Raw genomic sequence first — 26,884 nt, forward strand, 5'->3', positions numbered from 1 at the left:
GCCAATTCACATTTGGAAGACAACAGAACCCCCGCTGGCAGCAGTGGAGGAGGTGTTGCTCTCCTGGGCCAAAAGGGAGAGAATTTACCTGTCAATTTGACTGATGAATGCAGTCAGAGTGGAAGCGATTTTTTTTCAGTCACCCGAGTGTTGTTAAACATTAGATGAAAAGGGGGCCAAAAGAATGTGTGGGAGAGAGGTAGAGGGGGGTGAGAGAGAACAGAACAAGTTACTGTAGAAAGAGAGAAGAGGTTAGTGAGAAATGGAGCCTTTGTACAGAAACCTTGACGAACGACAACGAGGTGAGGCGAAAAGAAAGATGCGGACGGATGATGTTATGGGTTGTGGTGGACGAACATGTAATGACTCAGCGACTGACTAAGAGCGGGCGATATGGTGATAAATATCTATGAGACGAAACAATGTCTCCACGATAGGCCTTTTCAGAGATATCGTATATATCGTGATACAATGAGGGAGGCTTATAAAAATCCTGTTGGACGGTTAATACAGAGATTCATTGCAGATTCATTTAAACCTGCATTTTGGTCTAAATCAGTAGTTGTCAAACTTTAAAATGTCAAGGTCTCCCCTCAACTCTGACAGTACGCGTCCATTTGGTTCCTTTTGTATACTGTCAGAGTTACATTCTTGTATGGGTAAAATTTAGACCTCCCAAAAGGAACCCAGAGTGTCCCTGGACCCCACTTTGAGGACCACTGGTCTAAATGGTCTGTTACTCATTTTTCTTTTAGTTTTTGTTACCTTGTAGGTGGTTGAACTGTGAAGTAACTTGAGAAATAACCATAAAAACCAACATGACAAAGAATCGTGATAAGATAGTGTATCGCGATACAGCTTGGAAGAATATTGTGATATTGTATTTTTCCATATCGCCCACCCCTAAGTGACTCTCAGACATCAGACAAGTGCATTAACGAAAAAGTCGACAAGTCGACTCAATCGACTTTATTACACAAGTCGACTCCCACCAGAGAAAGTCAAAAGTCGAAGTTGAAAAAAAAAAGAAAAACTTTCTATTGTGAAGATAGCAGATCTACATGCTCACATGTGAGCATGTAGATCGGCTATTTTCACAATTTCTGCCTTTATATATTTGACAATTTGGATGTTTAAAGCTATACTGTGTAAGTTGCTCAACTAGTGGTCAGTAGCGTCCGTGTCTTTCGGCCGTTTTTCGCCGCGGACCGGGCCTCACACCCCCGCGTCACCCCCGCGTCTGCCTCCACCTCGCCGAGATCTATCTTTGGAGGGGTCCCTGGTTCCTGTGCGTTCAGAATTCCGGAGAAACGGAGTGTTTCACCCGAGTATAGATAGAGACACACGGGCGCCTACAAATATGGCCGCCCTATTGTGATAGCTAGCGACCCCACTTCAAGATGCGCTGTGATTGGCCGGCAGTGTATAACCCTCGCTGTGATTGGCCGGTAGTGTATGATGACGTCATTTTGCCGGGAAATCCCGCCCCTGTCACTGCTAGAAGAAAATATATAAAGAGAAGGCTTCAGAAGCTGAAAATAACGGAGTGGGTGTTCTAAAACTTTAGCGATTTAAGAGTTAGGACAATTTTAAGATTTGTTTTATAAAAAAAGTTACATGGTATAACTTTAATTTGTAATTTTAGAGGTACTAAAAAGTCCTTAAATTGGCACTAGAAATGTGCAGATACCCTCTATGCACTTAAACTTTATGTTGGTTTGTTTACAGTTGAGTGAGAAAACAATGTTGCACATTAAGTCAATCATCTGGGGACCCCCCAAAATAATTGGGGGGTCGTGTGTGATGTGATGACGTCATCAAACGATAAAGTCGACTTCAACTCAACTTTTTACAGAGTCGAGTCGACTTGCAAAAATCACAAGTCGTTAATGCCCTAACACACACACACACGCACACACACGTGCACGCACTCACACACACACACACACACACACACACACACACACACACACACACACACACACACACACACACACACACACACACACACACACACACACACACACACACACACACACACACACACACACACACACACACACACACACACACACAGAGAGAGGCCCTTTTTCCTTACTGATTCCTGTATGCCTGTCTTGTGTTCACAACACAGAATGTGTGAACTCGTTCCCTCCCCAGGTTTCGTGGCTGGTTAACAGTGGGTGTTTTAACGACGCTGTGGTTACTAAACAAGTATAGTGTGTCAGCAGAGCACGGCCACTAGGACACTGCACCGGGGATAATGCACGCCTTGGTCGTGTGTGTGTGTGTGCAGGGGCGTCATAAGGGGGGGATATCTGCAATTTTTTCAATAGTTAATGCATGGGGGGCCCGCAGTGAATCCCTGTACCCAGGGCCCAGAATTTGGTGTGACACCCCTGTGTGTGTGCGTGCGTTTGTGTGTGCGTGTGTCTGTCTGATTACCGGTCTCCTCTCCTGGAGTGCGTGTGGTGTTGAACATCCTCTCGCACTGAGCGGCACACAGAGGAATGACGGTGCCTGGAACACGACTCTGGGAGAGATGAGAGGAGAAATGGGAGGGAGGGGGGAGGGGCAGAGGTGTCAATTGGGTATGGCAGTGTTTCTCAACCTTTTTTCTGCATGCATGGGCACACTTTTCATGTCCCGAGAATCCATGGGCACGCCAACATAATACGGGGGTGTAAATATCGTCACTCTCGGGAAAAAACCTTGTATCTCCAAGTTTCAAATGTGTGCGTTTCTTCGCAAAGTAAAGCCCTGCTTCATCATACAAGGCTGTCGCACAACAGTAGTGAAAACAGCAGATCTACAAGCACACAACGCCTCGCGGGTGCGAGGCGTTGTGTGCTTGTAGATCGGCTGTTTTCACTAGTTTAAATCATTTTTAAAATGATAAATACAATACTGGCTTTCAAGCAGTTTCAAGGGGCACACTTGACCCCACTGAGCATGCCGTCTAAAAGTGGTCTAATAGTGGTATAGATTTGAACGTTTTTTAGTTGTCTAAACTTAGACTAGACGACTAATTAGAGCAGTGGTGGCTTTGTGGTTAGTGTCCACACCTAGGACTCCGGAGGCCCCAGAGGTCGCAGGTACGATTCCCCACTCCAGCTACCACTGCTCCCCTTCCCCCTTGCACTCCTTGTGGGCGTCACTGGGTTGAGTTCAGCTGGGTCAAAGCTGATATAAAAAGCAGCTGGGTTGGGCTGCGATATCTGAATTTCCCCCGCGGGAGGAGTAGGTATTCATAACATAATAGATGTCTAATAGTCGTCTAAATGTAGACCGTCTATATTTAGACGACTAAAAAACATTCAAATCTATACCACTTTTAGACGGCATGCTCAGTGGGACCCTTCTCAGGGGCACACCAAAGGTCCCCGGGCACAGTGGTTGAGAAACACTGGGGTATGGCAAGATATGGCAGCTGCCATACCTAGGCTACAGGGAGATAAAAAATACAATGTACTTCTTAAAGAGGTGGTGCCATAGTTTTGTACTTTATCTGTTTTGTATGTGTCTATGAAGATAACATTACTCTAATAGACCACCGGGTGGGGTTATGATGTCCAGATTTGCCTTCCCGTGCATTTTAGTTTACTTCCTGAAAGCTGAAAGCCTCGGAGTCAGAAGGCCCAGTCGAAAGACACAGATTTAATGACATCATACAATCATCCCCTCCCCTTTTACCTTTCACCCAACACTGTGGGTGTGGCTAACCTCAGTTGGGTCACCACCCACCATGACAACCAAGCATACTTAATGAACTGGTGGGTGTGGCTACCTAAAACACATTTCTGTACACTTTTTTTGGAGAAAAATAAAATCTTCCTCCTAGTATAATCATAATACCTTATGATCATGTTTTAGGGGAGAAAATAATCATGGCACCCCATCTTTAAAATAAATTCATCATACCTGCTGCTAAGGTATGGCAACATGACTGGTTTCTTAAGACAGCAGTCATGTTGCCATACCTTAGCTTTGGCTGAACTGACGCCACTGGCAGAGGGAGGGGAATGCAGAACCGGGTGGGGTGTGTCAAATGAAAATGGAGGAATACAAAATGAGCAAGTAAAGGAGTCATGTTTCCATAAACCTTCCATAAAAAAAATAGGAAGCGAATTATCAGAAATGCGCATTAAGACAAAGCAAATTTAGCCTGTTTCCATTTGCGGGTGTCATTCAAAATTAGCGACTGTCGGACGAGCCGACTCAGAACACAGCGAAGTGCTCCCTCCCTCCCTACCTCCTTGCCCACCACTGGTTCTGTCTGTATGCAGAGCTACAGCTGGCACGTTGTGAAAACGGGAGGAATTCTGTGTGTAACAACAGGTTTTGTAGGCAGGGAAAAGTGTTAACTTGGAGGACAATGGACCTGGCAGAACGTCATCATTTATTCGTATTTATTGGCGGACCACTAATGAGCATTTAGTTTTTTCGATAAAGCCTCAAAATACACCTCCTCCAAGCGCATAAAGGTTTTTGCGGATAATGAAAGTTTATTCGAATTTTGAAGTGTTTCCATAAAAAGATGTATGCGAATAAGCCTTAATGCGCATTAAGAGGCTTTATGGAAACGCCACTTATGAAAGGTAGAAAGGGGACAAAGGGGGAGGGATGAGCGTGGTGTGAAAATATAAAGGGGAATGGAGATGGATACTCCAGCTTTTAGACGGCATGCTCAGTGGGACCCTTCTCAGGGGCACACCAAAGGTCCCCGGGCACAGTGGTTGAGAAACACTGGGGTATGGCAAGATATGGCAGCTGCCATACCTAGGCTACAGGGAGATAAAAAATACAATGTACTTCTTAAAGAGGTGGTGCCATAGTTTTGTACTTTATCTGTTTTGTATGTGTCTATGAAGATAACATTACTCTAATAGACCACCGGGTGGGGTTATGATGTCCAGATTTGCCTTCCCGTGCATTTTAGTTTACTTCCTGAAAGCTGAAAGCCTCGGAGTCAGAAGGCCCAGTCGAAAGACACAGATTTAATGACATCATACAATCATCCCCTCCCCTTTTACCTTTCACCCAACACTGTGGGTGTGGCTAACCTCAGTTGGGTCACCACCCACCATGACAACCAAGCATACTTAATGAACTGGTGGGTGTGGCTACCTAAAACACATTTCTGTACACTTTTTTTGGAGAAAAATAAAATCTTCCTCCTAGTATAATCATAATACCTTATGATCATGTTTTAGGGGAGAAAATAATCATGGCACCCCATCTTTAAAATAAATTCATCATACCTGCTGCTAAGGTATGGCAACATGACTGGTTTCTTAAGACAGCAGTCATGTTGCCATACCTTAGCTTTGGCTGAACTGACGCCACTGGCAGAGGGAGGGGAATGCAGAACCGGGTGGGGTGTGTCAAATGAAAATGGAGGAATACAAAATGAGCAAGTAAAGGAGTCATGTTTCCATAAACCTTCCATAAAAAAAATAGGAAGCGAATTATCAGAAATGCGCATTAAGACAAAGCAAATTTAGCCTGTTTCCATTTGCGGGTGTCATTCAAAATTAGCGACTGTCGGACGAGCCGACTCAGAACACAGCGAAGTGCTCCCTCCCTCCCTACCTCCTTGCCCACCACTGGTTCTGTCTGTATGCAGAGCTACAGCTGGCACGTTGTGAAAACGGGAGGAATTCTGTGTGTAACAACAGGTTTTGTAGGCAGGGAAAAGTGTTAACTTGGAGGACAATGGACCTGGCAGAACGTCATCATTTATTCGTATTTATTGGCGGACCACTAATGAGCATTTAGTTTTTTCGATAAAGCCTCAAAATACACCTCCTCCAAGCGCATAAAGGTTTTTGCGGATAATGAAAGTTTATTCGAATTTTGAAGTGTTTCCATAAAAAGATGTATGCGAATAAGCCTTAATGCGCATTAAGAGGCTTTATGGAAACGCCACTTATGAAAGGTAGAAAGGGGACAAAGGGGGAGGGATGAGCGTGGTGTGAAAATATAAAGGGGAATGGAGATGGATACTCCAGCTTGCAGAGGGCGCTCTCTCTCTCTCGCACGCACGCACGCACGCACGCACGCACACACACACACACATACACACACACACACACACACACACACACACACACACACTGTAGTTCAAGGGTCTTCAACAGGGGGTCCAGGACCCCTAGGGGGTCCTCAGAGTTACTACAGGGGGTCCTCCAAATCTTTGGATGATGGAAACCTTTTGTTGTTTCATCTTTTTTATATTAACCAACTGAACCCTAGTGTCCATATTCTGAGAACTTTAGCCAGAAATAGCAGATCTACAAGCTCACAACGCGTTGCGCGATCGGCTATTTTCAGCACGGAACCAAGTGTAAAAATCAGTCATTACGATGCCATCAAGGCCTGCCAAAATACATTTTAGTTGACAAAATCAACTGTAGATTCAGTCGCCTGAAAACGTATGATATTTAGTCGACTGAAATTAGACTAAAACTAAAACTTTTCAGGTGACTAAATTATGACTAAAACTCAATGACATTATATTCAAAAGACTGTGACTAAAACTAAATCGAAATTTGTCTTGTCAAAAACAACATTGGTGGGGAGAGCAGACGGACTCACGGGTTTGATCTCCTCTCTGTTGAGTCGCCGTCGATAGAGGAAGAAGGCGTGGATGGTGTTGCCCGCCCTGGCTGCCTGGATGGGTGTGGGAGTCACATACAGGAAGTCCTAGGGAGCAGGGACGTGCAGAGAATGTTAGAGAGGCAGGGGCTGACATTTCTTAACCCATTTAGGCCTAGGGATGGAGCTCGTTAATTTTTTAGTGATAATGAGCACCTTATTGATCCTTATTGAGCGTTTTCTGGAAAGATATGAGACGACAAATTCAGAACATAACTGATATATTTTTTTATTGGACAGTTGTTGCGACTGTGAGTTTGTTGCTGACCACCATCTATGAAGATGCCAATTGACAAAAGTAACACATCACTAATATCACTAAAACAATCATTCATTAGTGTGCAATAAGTGTTAAATGGCAAAATGGCTTTATATTATGGATAGTACTGTAATAATTCTTTTAACGCCTCTTGTCTTGATTGTTTAAACATGACATCATGGGCCACTAATATGCTCAATAACAAGCTTGATAAGCCCAAAGCTTATTGATACCGGGTACTCAATAAATCTGTTATCGGGTTATCGAGCTAGCCTTGTTTAGGGCTCCATCCCTAAATTAGGCCTAGAACTATTGAACGCTTTAACCAGTGAAAAACAGCAGATCTACAAGCTCGCAGCGCGGCACTAGCTTGTAGATCTGCTATTTTTGGAAAAAGTCGTGAAAATGGGTGGGGGGGGGGGGGGTCCATGGCCAAAATACATAACATTTTGGGGGTCCTTCACATGAAAAGGTTTGAGAACCACTGACACAGTAGTCTCTCGAGAACAGACTAACTGAGCTCCAGTTAAGTGAAAAGGACCTTTTCTTTGACGATGGCTGGCCAGATTGCTGACATAGAAACATAGGTTTTTCAAAAAACCTTAGAAGGATTCAAAAGACACTTATAGAATCGGGTCAAAATTCTAATTTTCACGATTTTTCAAAAATAGCAGATCTACAAGCTCGCAGCGTGGCACTCGGTGCCGCGCTGTGAGCTTGTATATCTTCTATTTTTCAATAGTTAAAGCATAAAATAATGATACACAATAATGTGTACCTGTTCTAAATGGGTTAAAAGGGCCTTTTTTGTGAAAAATCGAAAATAGCAGACCTCCAAGCTCACAACGCGTCGCAGACGGCTATTCCCGGTGCTAGATACCACTCTGAAGTAAGCATAATCAAGTCAGTACTGGGATTTCTACACAGATATTGCCATTCTTTGAACATAAGATAATGTATTCGAGTTCAGGAGAGTTTGGACAAGGCAGTTCTCTTGAATGCTGCCTTCAGGTATGGCAGGGAAAAAGGGTGTTTGCATTTCTTTCACCAGAGTATAAACAGCATTCATGGTCTGGAGACGGATAAAAGGGCAGGGGCTCAAGCCCGCTCTGATGTCTATGTGTTCACGTGCCTGCGGGACTATGGGGTTGTTAAGTCTGACATCATTTTGTAGGCGGAGGAGAAATTCTGGCCCCATTCTGGCCCCAGCGCCCGTGAATCTTTTTACTATAAACTAATTTGTCTTCTCTTTCTTATTGACAGGAAAGTGGTAGAATTATACTTTAAGTCGTTATTTTTGTCTCAGATCTGTTGAAATAGCGAGGGACACAACACTGCCCATATAATGACAATAAATCTGCTTGGCACCTGACTACAAAATGATGTCACGGCTTAAGAAGCCCATAAGCGTTATAATCGTTTATCGTGATGAAAAACGTATCGTATCGTGGAGATGTAATTTATCGTGAAATCGTCCTCCGTCATGCACCGTGATCGATTCATCTTTTTTTTTGTCACAATAATCGTGATATGACATTCTCATATCGTCCCACCCCTAGCAAGAAGCAGTGTCGATTTTGTCGACTAAACCCATTTAGGCCTGAACACAATATGACGCAATATTTTATGCTTTAAATATAAAAAATAGCAGATATACAAGCTCTTGTAGATCTGCTATTTTTGAAAAATCGCGAAAATTTGAATTTTGACCCGATTCTATAAGTGTCTTTTGAATCCTTCTATGATTTTTGGAAAAAAACTATGTTTCTATGTCAGCAATCTGGCCAGCCATCGTCAAAGAAAAGGTCCTTTTCACTTCAACTGGAGCTCAGTTAGTCTGTTCTTGAGAGACTACTAAGTCAGTGGTGCTCAAACCTTTTCATGTGAAGGACCCCCAAAATGATATTTATTTGGCCACGGGCCCCCATTTCAAAATATCTAGTTCCAGGGACCACCCCCAGAAGCAAAATTTTAGTTACAAACGTTCGCTTTGAAAATACATATATTCAAAGATTTGCACACATTTTCACTACTTTTAAAAAAATAGCAGATCTACAAGCTTGCAGCGCGGCACTCGGTGCCGCGCTGTGAGCTTGTATATCTGCTATTTTTCACTGGTTAAAGCATTCAATAGTTCTAGGCCTAAATGGACTAAAGCCATGCCGAAGAAATGTTCGGCGACTACCTTTTTTTCACTGATGAAAACGGAGTAAAAACTACATAAAAACGATGGCTAAAACTAAGACTAAATGTATTGATAATTTCGGTCAACAAATAAAAAACTAGCCTAAAATGTTAGGGAGGGACTAGTGGAGAAAAGAGATCCGGTAGAACTAAAAGACAAGTCGTTTTATGTTTGGTTGCGATCGGGTGTTGAAAATATGGGGACTGCCCATAAGTCCGAAGGTTCATTAGTCCGAAGGTTCATTAGTCCGAATTTAGTTAGGGTTACTGAGGTTAAGGTTAGGGTTATGCTGCATTGACACTGAGAGAAGCCAAGCTAATGGTTTGCTTGGTAATTCAATGTATTCTCTATGCAAACCAGCTTTAAAAATGTCCAAGCTTTTTTTACAGCTTGGAAATTTTAAAAGCTGGTTTGCATAGAGAATACATCGAATTACCAAGGGCAAACCATTAGCTTGCCTTTTCTGTATGTGAATGAGGCATTAAGGTGGTTGCACACTGCTGTGTTTTTCGGGACGAATATTGGAGTGAATTTCGGAGCGAATAAAAAAATCAACCTCACGTTATGTCAGTCACGTTTGCACACTGCTGCCCGTTTCGCGCACCACTCGGTCCCTTGCTCTCTCTATCTCTCTCTCTCCTTGCTCTGAAAAACGCATTTCGCAACGAAAAACGCAGCAGTGTGCAACCACCTTTAGGCATAGTATTCTTAACACATTCGGACTAATGAACCTTCGGACTAATGAACCTTCGGACTAATGAACCTTCGGACCAATGCCATGGCATGGCACCGAAAATATCAGATCCTTTCAGCATGCAACCAAGTGTGAAATCAGCCATTACGACGGCATCAAGGCACGGCCAAAATACGATCTCTGTCGACAAAATCAACTGTAGATTTAGTCGACTAGACTAAAACTAGACTCAAACTAAAACATTTCAGACAGCTAAAATATGACCGCTAAACTAAATGAAAATGGATTTGAAAGACTAAAAACCGATTCAAAGTTTGCTGTCAAAATCAACACTGCCAAGGAGGGAGTGAAAGTGAAAGTTGCAGAAGTGCTTGCTATTTAAACAAGCTACTCTGGGAACAGACAGCTCCCAGCCCACATCCACATAAGGATGCACAGAACTCTTGCATAGCTACAGGCAGTGTTCATTTTTTCAGCAAATTTTGACACACCATTTAGTGTTATTCCTGTCTTAGTCTTCTGAAATTGTTTTAGTCTAGTCTAGTCTTAGTCGACAAAATATAAAAATATTCTAGTCTTAATAGACTAGAATATTCTATTAATATTATTCAATGTATTCTCTATGCAAACCAGCTTTAGGTTTTTCGGGCCGAATATCGTAGTGAATTTCGGAGTGCGTGAATAAAAGTATCAACCTCACGTTATGTCAATCACGTTTGCGCACCGCCGCCCGTTTCGTATTTATTTTCGGATCAGGGTTGATTTTTTTCAATTTTCGCAGCTGTCGCCACTGAGTCCCTTGCTCTCTCTCTCTTTCCTCTCTCTCTCCCTGGCCTACGGCTTTCGGATTTCCAAAACGCAACGAAAACAGTGTGCAACCACCTTAAGTCTTTTGGGATTAGTCTTAGTCTTTTAGTCTTCATCTTTTAGGCTAAGTATGTTGGGCTAAATATAACCACATAACTCTGAGCAAGTCTATAGCCATGTTTCCATAAACTATTCGAATTAGGGAAGCGAATTATCAGAAATGCATATTAAGTCAAAGTGAATTTAGCCCATTTCCATTTGCGGGTGTCATTCGAATTAGTGACGGTCGGTCACATGGGTTGATCGGGCTGATTTTTTCAGACCGAACCGAGACGTGAGCACTGCACGTCTGACTGCTGTGACTCGATCGCTGCACAGTGCTCATCTTGCAAGTTTCAGCGTCCTCTGGAAGGTGGCCGATCAGCTTGTAGATCGGCCACTTTTGGCACGCAACACTGTGTGATGAGGAAGGGTTAGCCACGGATGGCTAGACTCCGGGAGGTGAAAACGGGAGGAATTTACACACGGTCCGTTTCACTCCGTGTGTAACAAACAACCGGTTTGTTTTGTGGGCTATAAACGCTATACAATGGACGTTAAGCGGCAGGGGAAAGTGTTAAGTTGGCGGACGATATGGACCCAGAACGTTATAATGTATTCGCGAGGCGTTGTGTGCTTGTATATCGGCTGTTTTCACTACTTTTGTGCGACGGCCTTGTATGATGAAGCAGGGCTTTACTTTGCGAAAAAACGTACAAATTTGAAACTTGGAGATACGAGGTTTCTGCCCGACAGTGACGATATGTTTTCATTTTCTAGATAGTCAGTGTGTCACATCAACATACATTTTAATGACACGCCATGAAAAATTCTGACACATTTTCATTGGCAGGACATTGTTATAACCATAACCATAATCATTAGACTCAATAATCCACAGACTCCCTCCCAAGTCAGAGTTCAGAGTTTTAATGAATGTAGAAGTATGTGCAGGATCTAACTTGCTGCAAATTAGCCGACTTAATTTATTTGACCACGTTTAAAACAATTTGATTTTAATTTAAAATATAAATCCTCTCTCTCACAGCCAAATTCCCCAGATTAAGCGGGAGTCACAAAAAGGCCACATTAATCGCATATTTCTGCCCGCAGATTTCGGAACTACCAATATATTTCACAGCATAAAATCACATAAACCCGGCATATTTTGCATCTTATTGCATATTTCACATAATTCCCAATTTTTCCCATATTCCGCAACTTTCCACAATTCCACCACATAAAATCACATAAAATCCAGCATATTCCATCGCAAAATCAATGATTTTTTGCCGGCATAATCAATGATTCTAGTCCATATAATCAAGGATTTTTGCCCGCGTTTTTCTGGAGGGTCTATTAATTGTTCGATTAACCAGACCATGTCATGGGCAGTGCATATGGACATTTCAGTTAAATTGCAAGATAACAGAGCATCGCAGTGAGGTGTCAGAAGTAAACTGCCCATTCATTTACCCCATAGGGGATTTCATTATCAGCCATAAAATCGTAACAATTCAATGAATCAATTCAATACCACTAGGCTGGTGGTTCTAAAATGGTTCTATGCTCCTGTAGAACCCCCGAGTATGTATGCAATCACTCTAGTTCTAGTAAAAACAAGTTTTAATAAAGATCGCACAGAGAAGAACTGCATTACCCATACTGCTAAACATGTACATCCAGTATCAGGCCATATGCTGGCCTGGATAACTAAACTGAGCGTGATTTAAGGGATATATTTCATGAAATAAGTGTCATTCGCAATGCATTCTGGGAGTGTAGTTTCCGCAATTATGAAAATAATGATGTACACAGACTTGTACCCTGCCCTTTTTGCTTTTTTTTCTAATTAATCGTTGCATAAAAAAAAAAAATATATTATCCTGATTCCTCACAAGCCGGGGTGGCTTTGTCAGAGGCTTAAAATACGTTAAATTAAATACTTTCTGAAACGTCTATGGAAGAAATGAATGGGGAAAACGCTTTCCGACACCAGAGTGAAGACGAGGTGGGGCTTCAACTGCGATGCTCTATGTCCATTTCATACTACAGTTTAGCCACAGTATGTGGACCGGCGGAACATACGGGAGCAAGAGGATGGACCCTACCATGCCATAATAGTTGCTGTTGACCATGAGGGGGCTCCGACCTCGAAGGTAAATGTATTCTTCCCACCAGTCGCTAACCTAGAGATAAACACACACACACACACACACACACACACACACACACACACACACACACACACACACACACACACACAGTAGTAAGACAGCAACACAGGGGCAGGAGTGCCCGCTGCTACATCCAATAAGAATTAATTATTCAAACCGCACCGTCCCACAAAGATCTACATAGTTAATGGGATTATAAATGTGCTTTAGGGACTGCTGGAAATGCAAGGTGTATCTCGTCGTTGTCGAGTGGAAACCTTGTACGTCCAAAACCGTTTTTTTATTTATTTTTTTCGTTTTATCATTCTTAAACTGATTTAAACTAGTGAAAACAGCCGATCTACAAGCACACAACGCCTCGCACCACGAGGCGTTGTGTGCTTGTAGATCGGCTGTTTTCACTACTTTCGTGCGACGGCCTTGTATGATGAAGCAGGGCTTCACTTTGCGAAAGAATTTACAAATTTGAAACTTGGAGATACGAGGTTTCTGCCCGACAAGAGACGATTTGCAGAGTGAATGTTTAGTCTAAGTGATGACATAGGGCATAGCGGTGGGCCCACTTACGTAGTTTGCCGACCAGAGGGCTTTGAGCTTGAGGTACCACTGCAGCCGGGGGCCGGGGCTGCTCTCGAACTCCGAGGCCAGCTTCGTCATGCGCTCGTACCCGGCTGAGTCCATTAGCGGACGCACCGACTCCAAGTACTGCACACACACACAGACGACATGAAATGTTGCGCAGCGTTTAGTTTAGTTCAGTGGTTTACACATGCCTTTGGCGACAGTAAAGTGACAATTTAACCCATTTAGGCCTGAACGCGAATCTGTGTCACTTTAGATTTGAACCACTTTAACCATTGTTTTATGATTTAACTATTAAAAAAACAGTAGATATACAAGCTCACAGCGCGGCACCGAGTGCATCGCCGCGAGCTTGTAGATCTGCAAACTTTGAAAAATCCTGAACATTTTATGCAAGTCTTTGAATATTTTTGACCGGATTCTACAAATGTCTTCTAAATCCTTCTTCTAAATCAGTGGTTCTCAAACTTTTTCATGTCAAGGACCCCCAAAATTACATGTATTTGGCCGCGGACCCCCCATCTCAAAATATGTTGTTCCAGGGACCACCCAGAAGCAAATATTTGAGTTACAAATGTTCGCTTTTAATAAGATACATTCAAAGAAAAAAAATCCAGATTTTTCAAAAAATGCAGATCTACAAGCTTGCAGCGCGACACTCTGTGCCGCGCTGTGAGCTTGTATATCTGCTATTTTTCAATAGTTAAAGCATTAGATAGTTCTAGGCCTAAATGGGTTGTTAAGTGAAACATTGGAGTACTTTTCCCACCATGGCCTGTCTATCACTAGCTCTGACAGACCCGTCGCTAAATGACTAGACCGGGATTTCTCAGCCCCTACGAGCGCTCAACTTGAGTCAAAATAAACTAAACTACTTCACTGCTCACCAAACCAAAGGTAGTTTTGCGTTGTTGAAAGTCTATTCTCCGCGGTGGGAAACCTCTCAGCACCCCACCTACTCTGTAAAATACATTATTTTTGTCATGAAACAAAAGGCGCCCACCTGGCACTGGAGCCACCCAGCGGCCACCGCAGACACAACGGTTCACAACCCGGAAATAAGCGGCGGTCGAGTTGGATGCGCTTTATTTCATGACAAAAATAATGTATTTTACAGAGTGGGTGGGGTGCTGAGAGGTTTCCCACCGCGGAGAATAGTCTTTCAACAACGCAAAACTACCTTTAGTTTGGTGAGTAGTAGGGCATTAACGAAAAAGTCAACAAGTCGACTCAGTCGATTTCATTACACAAGTCGACTCCCACCAGTGAAAGTCGAAAGTCGAAGTAAAAAAAAAAAAGAAAGTCTATTGTGAAAATAGCAGATCTACATGCTCACAACGCCTCGCGTCAGCATGTAGATCGGCTATTTTCACAATTTCTGCCTCTATATATTTGACAATTTGGACAATGTTTAATTTGCCATTTTAGAGGTATTAAAAAGTCCTTAAATTGGCACTTAGGAAATGCGCAGATACCCTCTATACACTTAAACTTTATGTTGGTTTGTTTACAGTTGAGTGAGAAAACAATGTTTCACATTAAGTTAATCATCTGGGGACCCCCCAAAACAATCGTGGGGTCGTGGTCGATGTGATGACGGCATCAAACGATAAAGTCGACTTCAACTCAACTTTTTACTGAGTCGAGTCGACTTGCAAAAATCACAAGTCATTAATGCCCTAGTGTGTAGTGAAGTAGTTTAGTTTATTCTGACACAAGTTGAGCGCTCGTAGGGTCTGAGAAATCCTGGTCTAGTCATTTAGCGGCGGGTCTGCAAGAGCGCCAGTGCAGCTGACGCTCTGGACCAGAGCTAGTGATAGACGGGCCATGGTGGGAAAGGTACTCCAATGTTTCACTTAACAACCCATTTAGGCCTAGAATTATCTAATGCTTTAACTATTGAAAAACAGCAGATATACAAGCTCACAGCGCGGCACCGAGTGCCGCGCTGCAAGCTTGTAGATCTGCTATTTTTGAAAAATCGTGTTTTTTTTTTTCTTTGAATGTATCTTCTTAACACATTGACCGCCATTTTAACATTCACTGTAGGCTCCCCTGCCATTTTGTTTAAGCATTTTCTTCATATTTAGACATTTTTCCTAAATTCCCTGTTTGCACGAAAATGTCATACAGTGCATGGATTAAAAGAGGACATCCTCTAGTCTCTCCAAAAAATATTTTTTTGTATGTACGATGTAGCAATCTAGAGTTTTGGCCATTTCAAACCCCTTGTTTTTTCAAAATCCAGGTGGAAATTCAAAATAATTGGAGTTATTGACCTTTTTGTGAATGATCTGTTTTCAAGTGGATAACTCACTTGAGATGTGTCTTTATGGCTTCAGGCATTATCAGATAAGTGTACTAATGTAATTATGTAATAGGATTTATTTTTAGAATTTTCTGTTTAGAAAAATGCAGAGAAAAATATTTTTATTGGCTATATCTGACCAAAAAACTCACATACTATATTGCAGTATTTCTGTGAGTATTTCTGTGAGCCCCCACTTGGGGGCGCTTTCTCTCTGTCTCTGTGTGTCTGCTGGTTGTCTTTTGCTCTGTACAGGTGCACACACACAAATAGACATAAAAGGGGGCATGAGTCTTTTTTCTAACATGTCCTAGAATGTGAAAATAGCAGATCTACAAGCTCTACAAGCTCAACACATCGCTCTGAGACTGTGACACATTGAGAGCTTGTCATTCAATTTTATATGAGATACTTCAATGGTTTCCAGTGGAAATAAGCTTAGTCTTTTCATGGATCTCCTTTTAGTAGACCTTGTACCAGTGAACTGTACCGTCATGAAACTGTACCTTTTCCTATGCAAACTTCTAATAAAGTCTTCAATCAATCAATCAAAGTCGAGCTTGTAGATCTGCTATTTTCACATTCTAGGACATGTTGGAAAAATGTCTCCCCCTGCCCCTAAAAAAATCCTCTGCACTGCCCTGCTAAACAGCTCCTCTGCGTCTTTGCTCGTTAGTAACGACACTAGTTGATCTCTTGCTTTTTGGGAGGAGCGTGGTGGGGGAGCGTGGGAGTTTTGGTGGTGGTCCGTGAGAAGTGTTGGCTGGAGACCAGGCAGGGTAATGAGAGGACGGACCCCCTTCCAGGGACCACTTCACTTGTCTCTGACTCAACTGGATCGCGTCGTGAACTTTATGTAATCGGGCAGTTTTATTGATTGATTTTGTAAGAGTTGATTATCGTGTTCCCACTGCTCTGCGGAGCGAAGCGTTGGGCCCGCGGACCCCCTGTTAGAAAGCCGACCAGGGACCCCCCTTTGCAAAGGACCGCCTGGCGCCAATGGCCTGCTTGGGGACCATTACAAAACAATATATTATAGCCTGGATATATGGATTATAACCTGTGGATTCTAATCAACCATCATCATTCTCAGGTATGTTTTAGAAGCATTTATATGGCGAATTGGCGATAATTATTTTGTATCTAGAGAGAGAGAGAGAGAGAGAGAGAGAGACAGATCTCTGAATCAGAGACTCTGATAGCACTGTGCTGATCAGGACAGGGGGACCACTGAAACAGACAGTGGTCCGTGGACCACCAGCCAGCTAAGAGATGTTCACACACACACACACACACACACACACACACACACACACACACACACACACACACACACACACACACACACACACACACACACACACACACACACACACACACACACACACACACTGTAACGGTTTCCACTTGTATTCGTTCAGGGGTGCCAGGTAGACTCTGTCTACCAGAGAAATATTTGATTAGATACTTCTCCTTTTTTATATATTTATGAGTTCTTCCTCATCTGGAGTTTAAACCATGTGAATACCGCACAAAGGATTTATATATAAAATATAACCCTTGTTGAGAAATAAACCAACACCACACTTTGACAATTCGAGTTCAGTTCACTTCTTTAGTGATTGAAAACAGCCCAAAGCATTCAACTCATCATCATCAAGTTCATCACAATTCAAAACATAACCCAGATCAGATCATCAATGCAAAACAAACCATAAACCAAACAATAAACCAACAGGAGGAGATCACTTTGCAAAACAAACAGAAGAAAAACAAAAACAAAATGTAGTCAGCTCACTCACAGAACCTTAGTTACGTACAAGTTACGTTTCAACCCGAAAACACACTGGAACGTAACACAGCATTGGCCGTGTACAATAGAATTCAATGAATGAACAACAGGTCTTTTAATAAATGAATAACTGTTCGTCCTCCGGAATGAACGCACGGCGCGCACGCACGCAAGCACGCAACGCAAGGCGAGACAATGCAAAGTCAATGTCAATGTTCCTCCACTTCACCGAGGAAGTCGGCAGGTTCACACAAGTCAAAACGAAATAAAGTTAACTCTCCCAGTTAGGATCGATTCAGACAGGCATGCATGAAGAGCTCAGATGAGTGAATTACCGTCCTGCGCAGCAGTGATGATGAACGGGATCACGGGAACAACTCCATTGGTGGCGGCGGCGTTCAAGTTCACGGCCAAGCAATGTTGTTCCTCGTTGAACAACACATCCTCCAGCGTCGCATCGGGCTGTTGTTTAATGCTCCGTGTTGGGATGCAATGGCTCCTCTTCCGCAGGGTTTAACGTCCACAACGGCCGGCCTAACGCACACTTTTTCACGGGCTAAACGAACAGCATTCACGCTGTGTGTAGAGGGACTGACTTCCTCACGTTCACAGGTCCAACGGCGCTCACATCTCAAGCTCGCGCCAGGCGCAATGACAGGGCATTTAAAGTCACCGTCACAACGGTGACTGCAGGTTGGGAAACGGACGGCTCGGGGACCATTTCGGGCCGTCACACTCCTCCCCCCCTGAAAGAAGTAAGGTCCTATCCTTACGTATCCATTAATTCATTTTCCATACCGCTTTGGGCTCCTTTTCCTTAACTGGTAACGAGAGGTCGGTACTTTAGCCACCAGCAAACTTTCCTCTTCTTCATCCGTATTCACAGACTTCTCCGCTGAGGGGAAAACAACTTTAGGTTGTGAGACTTCTGGGTCCGGGAAGCCAAGAAAAGTCTCCTCGTCGCTTTCCTCCTCCAAGATATCCAGAACTTTCCTGCGTTCCATTTCCTCCATTTCCTCTGCCGAGGGGTAACAGGCCTTAAGGCGTGAGACATGGACAACACGCATGTCTTCACCTGTGTCTTCCTTAACCGCTCGGTAGTTCAGAGGGCCTAGTTGCTCCACAATCCTATATGGACCTTGCCATTTAGGGGCAAGTTTGGCTGCAAAGGATTTTTCCTTTTTGGAATACGGATGGGTTCGTAACCACACCCGATCACGTACCTGGAACTGAAGTTCTCGTCGCTTCCGGTCGTAGTTCCTCTTCTGTTTGACTCTGGCTTTTGTCAGGTTCTTGTCGACAAGAGCTTTCAAGTCATGAAGCTGAACTACCTGGTCGTAACAGGCAGAGTCTGGAGTAGCGTTCTGGGGTTGTAGAACCAGGTCTAAGGGTCCGCGAAGAGGACGGCTTAGGTTCAACTCTGCAGGTGTGACTCCAATGGACTCGTGCACTGCAGAATTAAGAGCAAAGCGGAACTCATGAAGATGCTGATCCCAGTGTTTGTGCTGGGTTCCTACGTAAGAGGCGATCATGGTCTTCAGAGTTCGATTCACTCTCTCAGTGAGGTTCGTTTGAGGGTGATAAGCTGTGGTCAGCTTATGCTTCAGGTTCCACCGTTGGCAGGTCTCCTTGAAGAGGTCTGAGACAAATTGAGAACCTCTGTCTGACAAGATGTACTCTGGTACTCCCCAGCGTGTCAAGATCTCCCTTGTCAAGATGTTAGAGACAGTCTTTGCTGTGGCTTGACGCAGACCAAAGAGCTCTACCCACTTAGAGTAGTAATCCACGAAGACAAGCAAGTATTCGTTCTGCTTTGAGCTCTTCGGGAATGGACCCATTATATCCACTCCTAGCATTTCCCAAGGTTGGGAGACAATGGTCTGCTGCAACATGCCCGCAGTCTTCCTGCCTTCAGGCTTATACACTTGACAAACCCGACAGTTTTTGGTGTAGGTCTTGACATCCAAGCTGAGGTTTGGCCAGTAGAGCAAGGCTTGCAGACGTTTGTACGTTTTGAATCTGCCCAGATGACCTGCTATTGGGTGTTCATGGAAGTGTTGTAAGAGTGATAAACGGAAAGCTTGTGGGATGTACACTTGGTAGAGGGTTCTGTGGGGTAACTCCAACACACGGTAGACTTTGTCTTCGATGATAGTCAACTTTGTGGTAGAGTTGAGGACCTGTTCTCCATCTTCCAGGATTTTCTGGTAGATGGCTTGGATTTCTGGATCTTCCTGCTGGGCTTTCCAGACGGTCTCGTCTGAGACAGGAAAGTCCTCCTTGGGCGAGTCTCGTTGACAAGACAGTACTGTAGCACAAGTAGGTGGAGATCCAGGGTGGACATAGTCTACCGGAGCTCGGGATAGAGCGTCAGGGACTGTGTTGTATTTCCCCTTCCTGTATTCCACTGCAAAGGTGAATTCTTGTAAACGAAGTGCCCACCTGATGAGTCTGGTACTGGGGTTGTGTGTTTTGAACACCCACACAAGGGAGGAATGGTCAGTGACGACAGTGAAGAACCGGCCTTCAAGATAGTATCGCCACTTTTCAAGAGCCCATACAACAGCAAGACATTCCTGCTCTGTTGTTGAATAGTTGCGTTCAGCTCGGTTGAGTGTTCTACTGGCAAACGCCAACACTTCTTCAGTACCAAGTCCAGTCCGTTGAGCAAGTACTGCTCCTAGTCCCACATCGCTGGCATCTGTATATACCACAAAGGGTAAATTAAAGTTTGGGTGTCCTAGTATTGGTGGGGTGACAAGGTGGTTTTTAAGGGTGTCAAAGGCAGCCTGACATTCCGCTGTCCATTTAAACTTCACCCCTTTCCGCTTCAGAGCATTCAGAGGGTCGGCTACTTGCGAGAAATTTGGCACGTACCGGTGGTACCATCCAGCCATACCTAAAAATCGTTGCAGAGCCTTGAGATTGGTTGGTACAGGTAAGTCCTGGACTGCTCTGATCTTTCCAGGGTCCACTTCGATTCCTGTGGCAGACACAATGTGTCCAAGGAACTTCAGCGAAGTCTGACAGAAGTTGCTCTTTTTCATGTTGACAGTTAAGCCAGCTTCCCTCAGTTTGTCCAATACCTCCTGGAGGTCTTTGAAGTGTTGCTCTCTGGTTTGAGAGTAAATGATTATATCATCGAGATAAACGAAACAGCTTTTCCCCTTCAGCTCCCCCAATGCCGTCTCCATAAGTCTTTGGAAGGTAGCTGGCGCGTTCTTCAGCCCGAAAGGCATAACTTTGAACTGGAACAGGCCTTCTGCACAAACGAAGGCAGTCATGTCACGGCTAGGTGGATCCATTTCAACCTGCCAGTATCCACTATTGAGGTCAAGAGTGGTGAAGATGACTGAGCCAGACAAGGAATCCAAGATCTCGTTGATGGTAGGCAGAGGGTAAGCATCGTTCGGGGTAACACTGTTCAACTTCCTGTAGTCCACGCAGTACCTGTAGTCTCCTGTCTTCTTGGGGATGAGGACAACAGGAGAAGCCCAGGGCGACATGGACCGTTCAATGATATCTTTGGCCAGCATATCCTGCAGAAGTTCATGTTGGATGCGGTACTTAGCTGGTGACAACCGATATGGTTTTTGCTTGATGGGCATATCTTGGGTGATGTGGATTTTGTGCTTCAAAAGCCCTGTGCGTCCCAGCAGTGATGTACACACATCAGAATTCCTGCGCAGCTGATCCAACAGTTTGCACTCTTCGGACTGTTCCAGCTGAGCTCTCTTTACTGAAAGTTCAAGTAGATCAACTAGTTTGTCCTGGCTGGGCAGGAACGGAGCAACAACAGAAAAGAATGCGACAGTGGGCCGCCAATCTTCAAGTTTTGCCCCTTCTGACAAGAATGAATACTTTTTCCCCGGGTTGTGAGGGAACCAGTAACAGTTGTGTGTGACATCCATCTGGATACCACTGAGGTACATGAAATCAAGTCCCAACACAGCAGGGAAAGCAAGAGTTTGGGGAGGTAGAATGACTGAAGGAATCCCATAAGTCTGATTATTCAGTCGCAGTTCAACCTCACTCCATCCAAGAGGTTGCTTGGCTTCACCATCAGCCAGATACAAAGGACCTTCAACCCAAGGGTGAAGTTTCTGGTTTTTGCCCTTCACTTCCTTCCACAATTGCTCATTGAGTAGAGTGTAGGACGATCCAGTGTCCAGGATGGCCTTTCCTGTCCACTTTCCTACAGACAGAGGTAACACCAGCTGACGTGGTATTGGTCGATGAGGTGGAATTATAGAAGGATGGAGATAAGCATTTTCTCTGGGTCTTTCAGGCTGAGTCAAAGAACTTAGTGTAGGTGGGTGCTGAGAGTTAGGATTAGATGATTGTGTTTTATTTGAGGATTTTTGGTTTCTGGGGTGGTTGGGTAGCAGAGAGTAACAAGCCTCTGGGGAATGTCCCTTCTTGTTACATCTCCAACAGAATAGTCCAACATTGGATGCAGACTCGGACTGAGAGGATTGAGTTTGGTTAGTTTGGTTGGGTTGTTTGTTTGGCTGCTTGTTTGAGGGTTTGGTGCGCTGTTCGTATTGTTGTTGCAATTCTCTGTCTTTTTCAAACTGCTGCCCCAGCCGAACAAGTGCATCAACAGTAGTTGCTCGCTCTCTGAGTTGGCTGGCAAGCAGAGGATTGATATTTTTGAGAATCAACTTGATGACCTCATCCTCCTGTATTTCCGGTCTCCAGCGTTTACACAGCGAGTAGTAGCTGTAAGCAAAGTCTCGGATACTTTCCTTCTCACCTTGAACTCTGTTTCTGACTCTGTCGGCCAACTCGTCAGTATAGTCCTCAGACAAGAAAGCAGAAGAAAACTTGCGTTCAAAGTCAGGCCAAGAGTGAGTGTTGAAGCGTACCACATTCCACCAATCTCTAGCGGTTCCATGAAGCACATTTCGTAATGTGGCAAGCAGTTCATCATCCGCAAGAGGATTGAGGGCAAGGAAGTCGCGACACCTCTCAAGGTAAAGGAGGGGATCAGGAGTGTCATCCATTTTCCCAAAAGTAGGAAACTCCAACTTAATGGGCAGTTTAAGTGGCCGTCTACACACCTCTGTGTGTGCAGACGCATGAGCATCAGAGCCAGAAGGAATGGCAGAAGTGGTAGGTGATGGACTAAGAAGGTCCTGGGTTTGAGGACCAGGATGCATAGTGGAGTGCATCCGAGAGGGCGTGGTCGGAACTGGTTTGGGGTTTTTGGGGAACAAGGCCTGTTTTCCAGAGGGCGGTGCCGAGGTGGTCACCACAGAAACTGTTTGCTGTGACTTTTGCTTGAGAGTGGTCATGTCGACAGACATGTCCTTTAACAGTTTGCTGCATTGTGAGAGCTCCACCTGTAAGTGCGCTACTGCATCCATCAAAGGAGTAATTGTTGCATTTACTTCCTCGAGAAGCTCTTGGTGGTTGTGTTCTTCTTGTAGGTGGACTACTGCATTAATCAAAGGAGCAATTGTTGTATTTACTTCCTTGAGAAGCTCCTTGTGGTGATTTTGCAAGCGCCACTGAACGGCAGATGTGAGTTGTGTTCTGTGGTAATCAAACTGTTTGTCCATAGCAATAGTTATTTCACGTTGCACATTTTGAGTCAGGGTGTCCATTGCATTTTTAATCTCCTCATTGGGTGAGTCTTCCCAAAAGTTTGGCAGATTGAGGTGTTCTGTTACGTTGGTGAACTCCATATCGACTGCTGAATGACTGGTCCTTCCTCCTGGATCTAGCACATTCCCAGGAATTTGAAATTCTCCAGATTGATGGTCAGGTTCTCCACTATTTCCATTTTCCAGCTCAGAATCAGAATCTGAATCATTTGCAACCAGAACAGCCGTATTGACGGGATGGTTTTCACTGTTAGCTCCGTTGCTTGTTGGATTATAAAATGGGTTATAGTAGGTTGAGTGGGTTGTTACATTCTGAATGGTTTCCATGTTTGCTCCATTGATGAGTTGATTGTTAACTCCATTGTTTGATTGATCGGTTGGATTGATTGTTTGATCGTTTGGATTGATTGTTTGATCGGTTGGATTGATTGTTTGAGTGTTTGGATTGATTGTTTGATCGGTTGGATTGATTGTTTGAGTGACTTGATTGATTGGTTGATTGACTTGGCTTTGTTCCACGTTTGGCTGAGTGACTTGTCCTTGATCCATGTTTAGTTTTATTATTCTCAACGTTTTATTATCCCATCTGGGGTGCCACTTTTCTGTAACGGTTTCCACTTGTATTCGTTCAGGGGTGCCAGGTAGACTCTGTCTACCAGAGAAATATTTGATTAGATACTTCTCCTTTTTTATATATTTATGAGTTCTTCCTCATCTGGAGTTTAAACCATGTGAATACCGCACAAAGGATTTATATATAAAATATAACCCTTGTTGAGAAATAAACCAACACCACACTTTGACAATTCGAGTTCAGTTCACTTCTTTAGTGATTGAAAACAGCCCAAAGCATTCAACTCATCATCATCAAGTTCATCACAATTCAAAACATAACCCAGATCAGATCATCAATGCAAAACAAACCATAAACCAAACAATAAACCAACAGGAGGAGATCACTTTGCAAAACAAACAGAAGAAAAACAAAAACAAAATGTAGTCAGCTCACTCACAGAACCTTAGTTACGTACAAGTTACGTTTCAACCCGAAAACACACTGGAACGTAACACAGCATTGGCCGTGTACAATAGAATTCAATGAATGAACAACAGGTCTTTTAATAAATGAATAACTGTTCGTCCTCCGGAATGAACGCACGGCGCGCACGCACGCAAGCACGCAACGCAAGGCGAGACAATGCAAAGTCAATGTCAATGTTCCTCCACTTCACCGAGGAAGTCGGCAGGTTCACACAAGTCAAAACGAAATAAAGTTAACTCTCCCAGTTAGGATCGATTCAGACAGGCATGCATGAAGAGCTCAGATGAGTGAATTACCGTCCTGCGCAGCAGTGATGATGAACGGGATCACGGGAACAACTCCATTGGTGGCGGCGGCGTTCAAGTTCACGGCCAAGCAATGTTGTTCCTCGTTGAACAACACATCCTCCAGCGTCGCATCGGGCTGTTGTTTAATGCTCCGTGTTGGGATGCAATGGCTCCTCTTCCGCAGGGTTTAACGTCCACAACGGCCGGCCTAACGCACACTTTTTCACGGGCTAAACGAACAGCATTCACGCTGTGTGTAGAGGGACTGACTTCCTCACGTTCACAGGTCCAACGGCGCTCACATCTCAAGCTCGCGCCAGGCGCAATGACAGGGCATTTAAAGTCACCGTCACAACGGTGACTGCAGGTTGGGAAACGGACGGCTCGGGGACCATTTCGGGCCGTCACAACACACACACACACACACACACACACACAGCTGTTCTCACACTTTTTTTTTCTTCTCTTTTTTTTCCGCCAGCACAGTGACGCAAAATGCGTCACTGTGCCAGTTCACTGTGGGTTATGGGGAGATTTATATGCATTTGTATTGCAATTTATACATTATTACAGTCTTTTTTTCAAACACACTTACTTTGATGTGTGATATTTTAGGTTCTCTGTAAGATAAAAGGATAAAAATTTGTCACGAGCTGGGGGAGAGTGTAATTAAACATTACATTATATAAAAGCAAATTCTCGGGACTATCGGGCCTGGCGGGGAACGACATTGGGATTTTCTCGGGACTATCGGGGGAGGCGGGGAATGAGTTAAAAGCGAACATTTGTAACTCAAATATTTGCTTCTGGGTGGTCCCTGGAACAGCATATTTTGAGATGGGGGCTCCGCGGCCAAAAACATGTAATTTTGGGGGTCCTTGACATGAAAAAGTTTGAGAACCACTGATTTAGATGAAGGATTTAGAAGACATTTTATAGAATCCGGTCAAAAATATTCACTGACGCTCTGGACCAGAGCTAGTCTATCCCCAGCATGTCTCACCCTCTTCACTGTGTCCTTGACGACGGGTAGGGGGAGGTTTGGCAGGGAGCCTTGGTAGCTGTAGAGCAGCGGCTGTCTGCCCGAAAAGATCCGCACCAGCGCCTGGTATGGGAACGCACACAGTCACACACACACACACACACACACACACACACACACACACACACACACACACACACACACACACAGTACATTTACTCAACTAATGTACTTAAAGGAGTAGTTCACCCCCAAAATGCCTTTTTTTTTTATTGATTAGTCATGCCATGGAGAGTAGAGTTCAATAATATTTTTTGTTTTTTTTCACATTCCTAAGACAAAAATTAGTAAATAGTAAATTTACCCCCATTGATTCCGGATGGTGGGTCACCATCCGGAACGAATGGGGGTAAATTTATTGTTATCACATTTTTGTCTTAGGAATGTGACAAAAACCAAAAAATATTATTGAACTCTACTCTCCATGGCATGACTAATCAATAGAAAAAAAAGTCATTTTGGGGGTGAACTACTCCTTTAAGGCTTAAAGTGCTTTTATTTTTTTAATTGCCCAAGCGTAGAGTGCCAGGATTTCCGCCCATCCACCGCGCTTTTATTTTGAAGAGCCGGGCCGGAAACCACCGTCTATTTTGGGTCATTTCACTAACCGGGATCTTTTTCTTTGGGCGGTCTAGTTTTAGCTTGGAAGAGCTAACGCTAACCGTAGCTGGCCATTTCGAGCCCATAGTGCTGCGGGGAAAAAAGGACCCTCTATGGGCAGGGGCAGGGGTCTTCAACCTCCTGTAGAAGACCCTGCTCTAAGTGGCGAAACAAGCGCTTCACTTTGAAAAAATAAATAATAGCAAGATAGATAGAAGCTAAGGTATGGCAACATGACTGGTGTCTTCGCGCACGTGCAAGATACCAGTCATGTTGCCATACCTTAGCTTTTGCTGAACTGACGCCAATGGTGTGTGTGTTTGTTTGCGTGTGTGTGTGCGCACGCGAGAGCTATAGGACACTGACCACCCAGACTTTGGTGGTGTTGGACATCTTGCCGTGCTGCTCGAAGATCCAGCGGTGGTAGGAGAGCAGCTGCTTGAGGCAGAGGCGCATGGTGAAGATGAGGGACAGCCACAGCATGGTGCTGAACACCACCGCCGACACCACCGTCTGACACTGGCTGCTCATCGACTGGCTGGGAGAGAGAGAGAGAGAGAGAGAGAGAGACAGAGGGTTTTGTAGCTTAGTTTAGTTCAACATTTTCAGGCCAAGGACACCTTAGTCGAGAGAGAGATGAAGCATTAGGGTTGTCGCAATTATTACATAATCGTCTAATCGCAATTATTTAACATAATCGCGATTATTTTACATAATCGCGATTATTTTTCATAATCGTCATAATCGTTTGTTGAAAAATGTTCATATTTTTTTTTTTAAGTAAAGATTTGTGGAAATAGCAGA

General features: G+C 44.0%; 1 protein-coding gene across 1 annotated transcript in view; it reads right to left on the reverse strand.

The window, feature by feature from the left end:
• LOC308303306 (carnitine O-palmitoyltransferase 1, liver isoform-like) overlaps positions 1-26,884 on the reverse strand; it is a 77,344-nt gene that overhangs the window by 23,311 nt on the left and 27,149 nt on the right. Inside the window, exons 4-9 of the mRNA XM_080747651.1 lie at positions 26,447-26,618; positions 25,442-25,543; positions 13,386-13,523; positions 12,753-12,830; positions 6,598-6,705; positions 2,446-2,533 (exon numbers count right to left, since the gene is read on the reverse strand). Of these exons, the coding sequence (XP_080603777.1) occupies positions 2,446-2,533; positions 6,598-6,705; positions 12,753-12,830; positions 13,386-13,523; positions 25,442-25,543; positions 26,447-26,618 (686 nt within the window). The remainder of the gene's footprint in view (positions 1-2,445; positions 2,534-6,597; positions 6,706-12,752; positions 12,831-13,385; positions 13,524-25,441; positions 25,544-26,446; positions 26,619-26,884) is intronic.

Source organism: Nannobrachium achirus, assembly GCF_963921795.1.
Source record: "Nannobrachium achirus genome assembly, chromosome: 18".
Classification (NCBI taxonomy): domain Eukaryota; kingdom Metazoa; phylum Chordata; class Actinopteri; order Myctophiformes; family Myctophidae; genus Nannobrachium; species Nannobrachium achirus.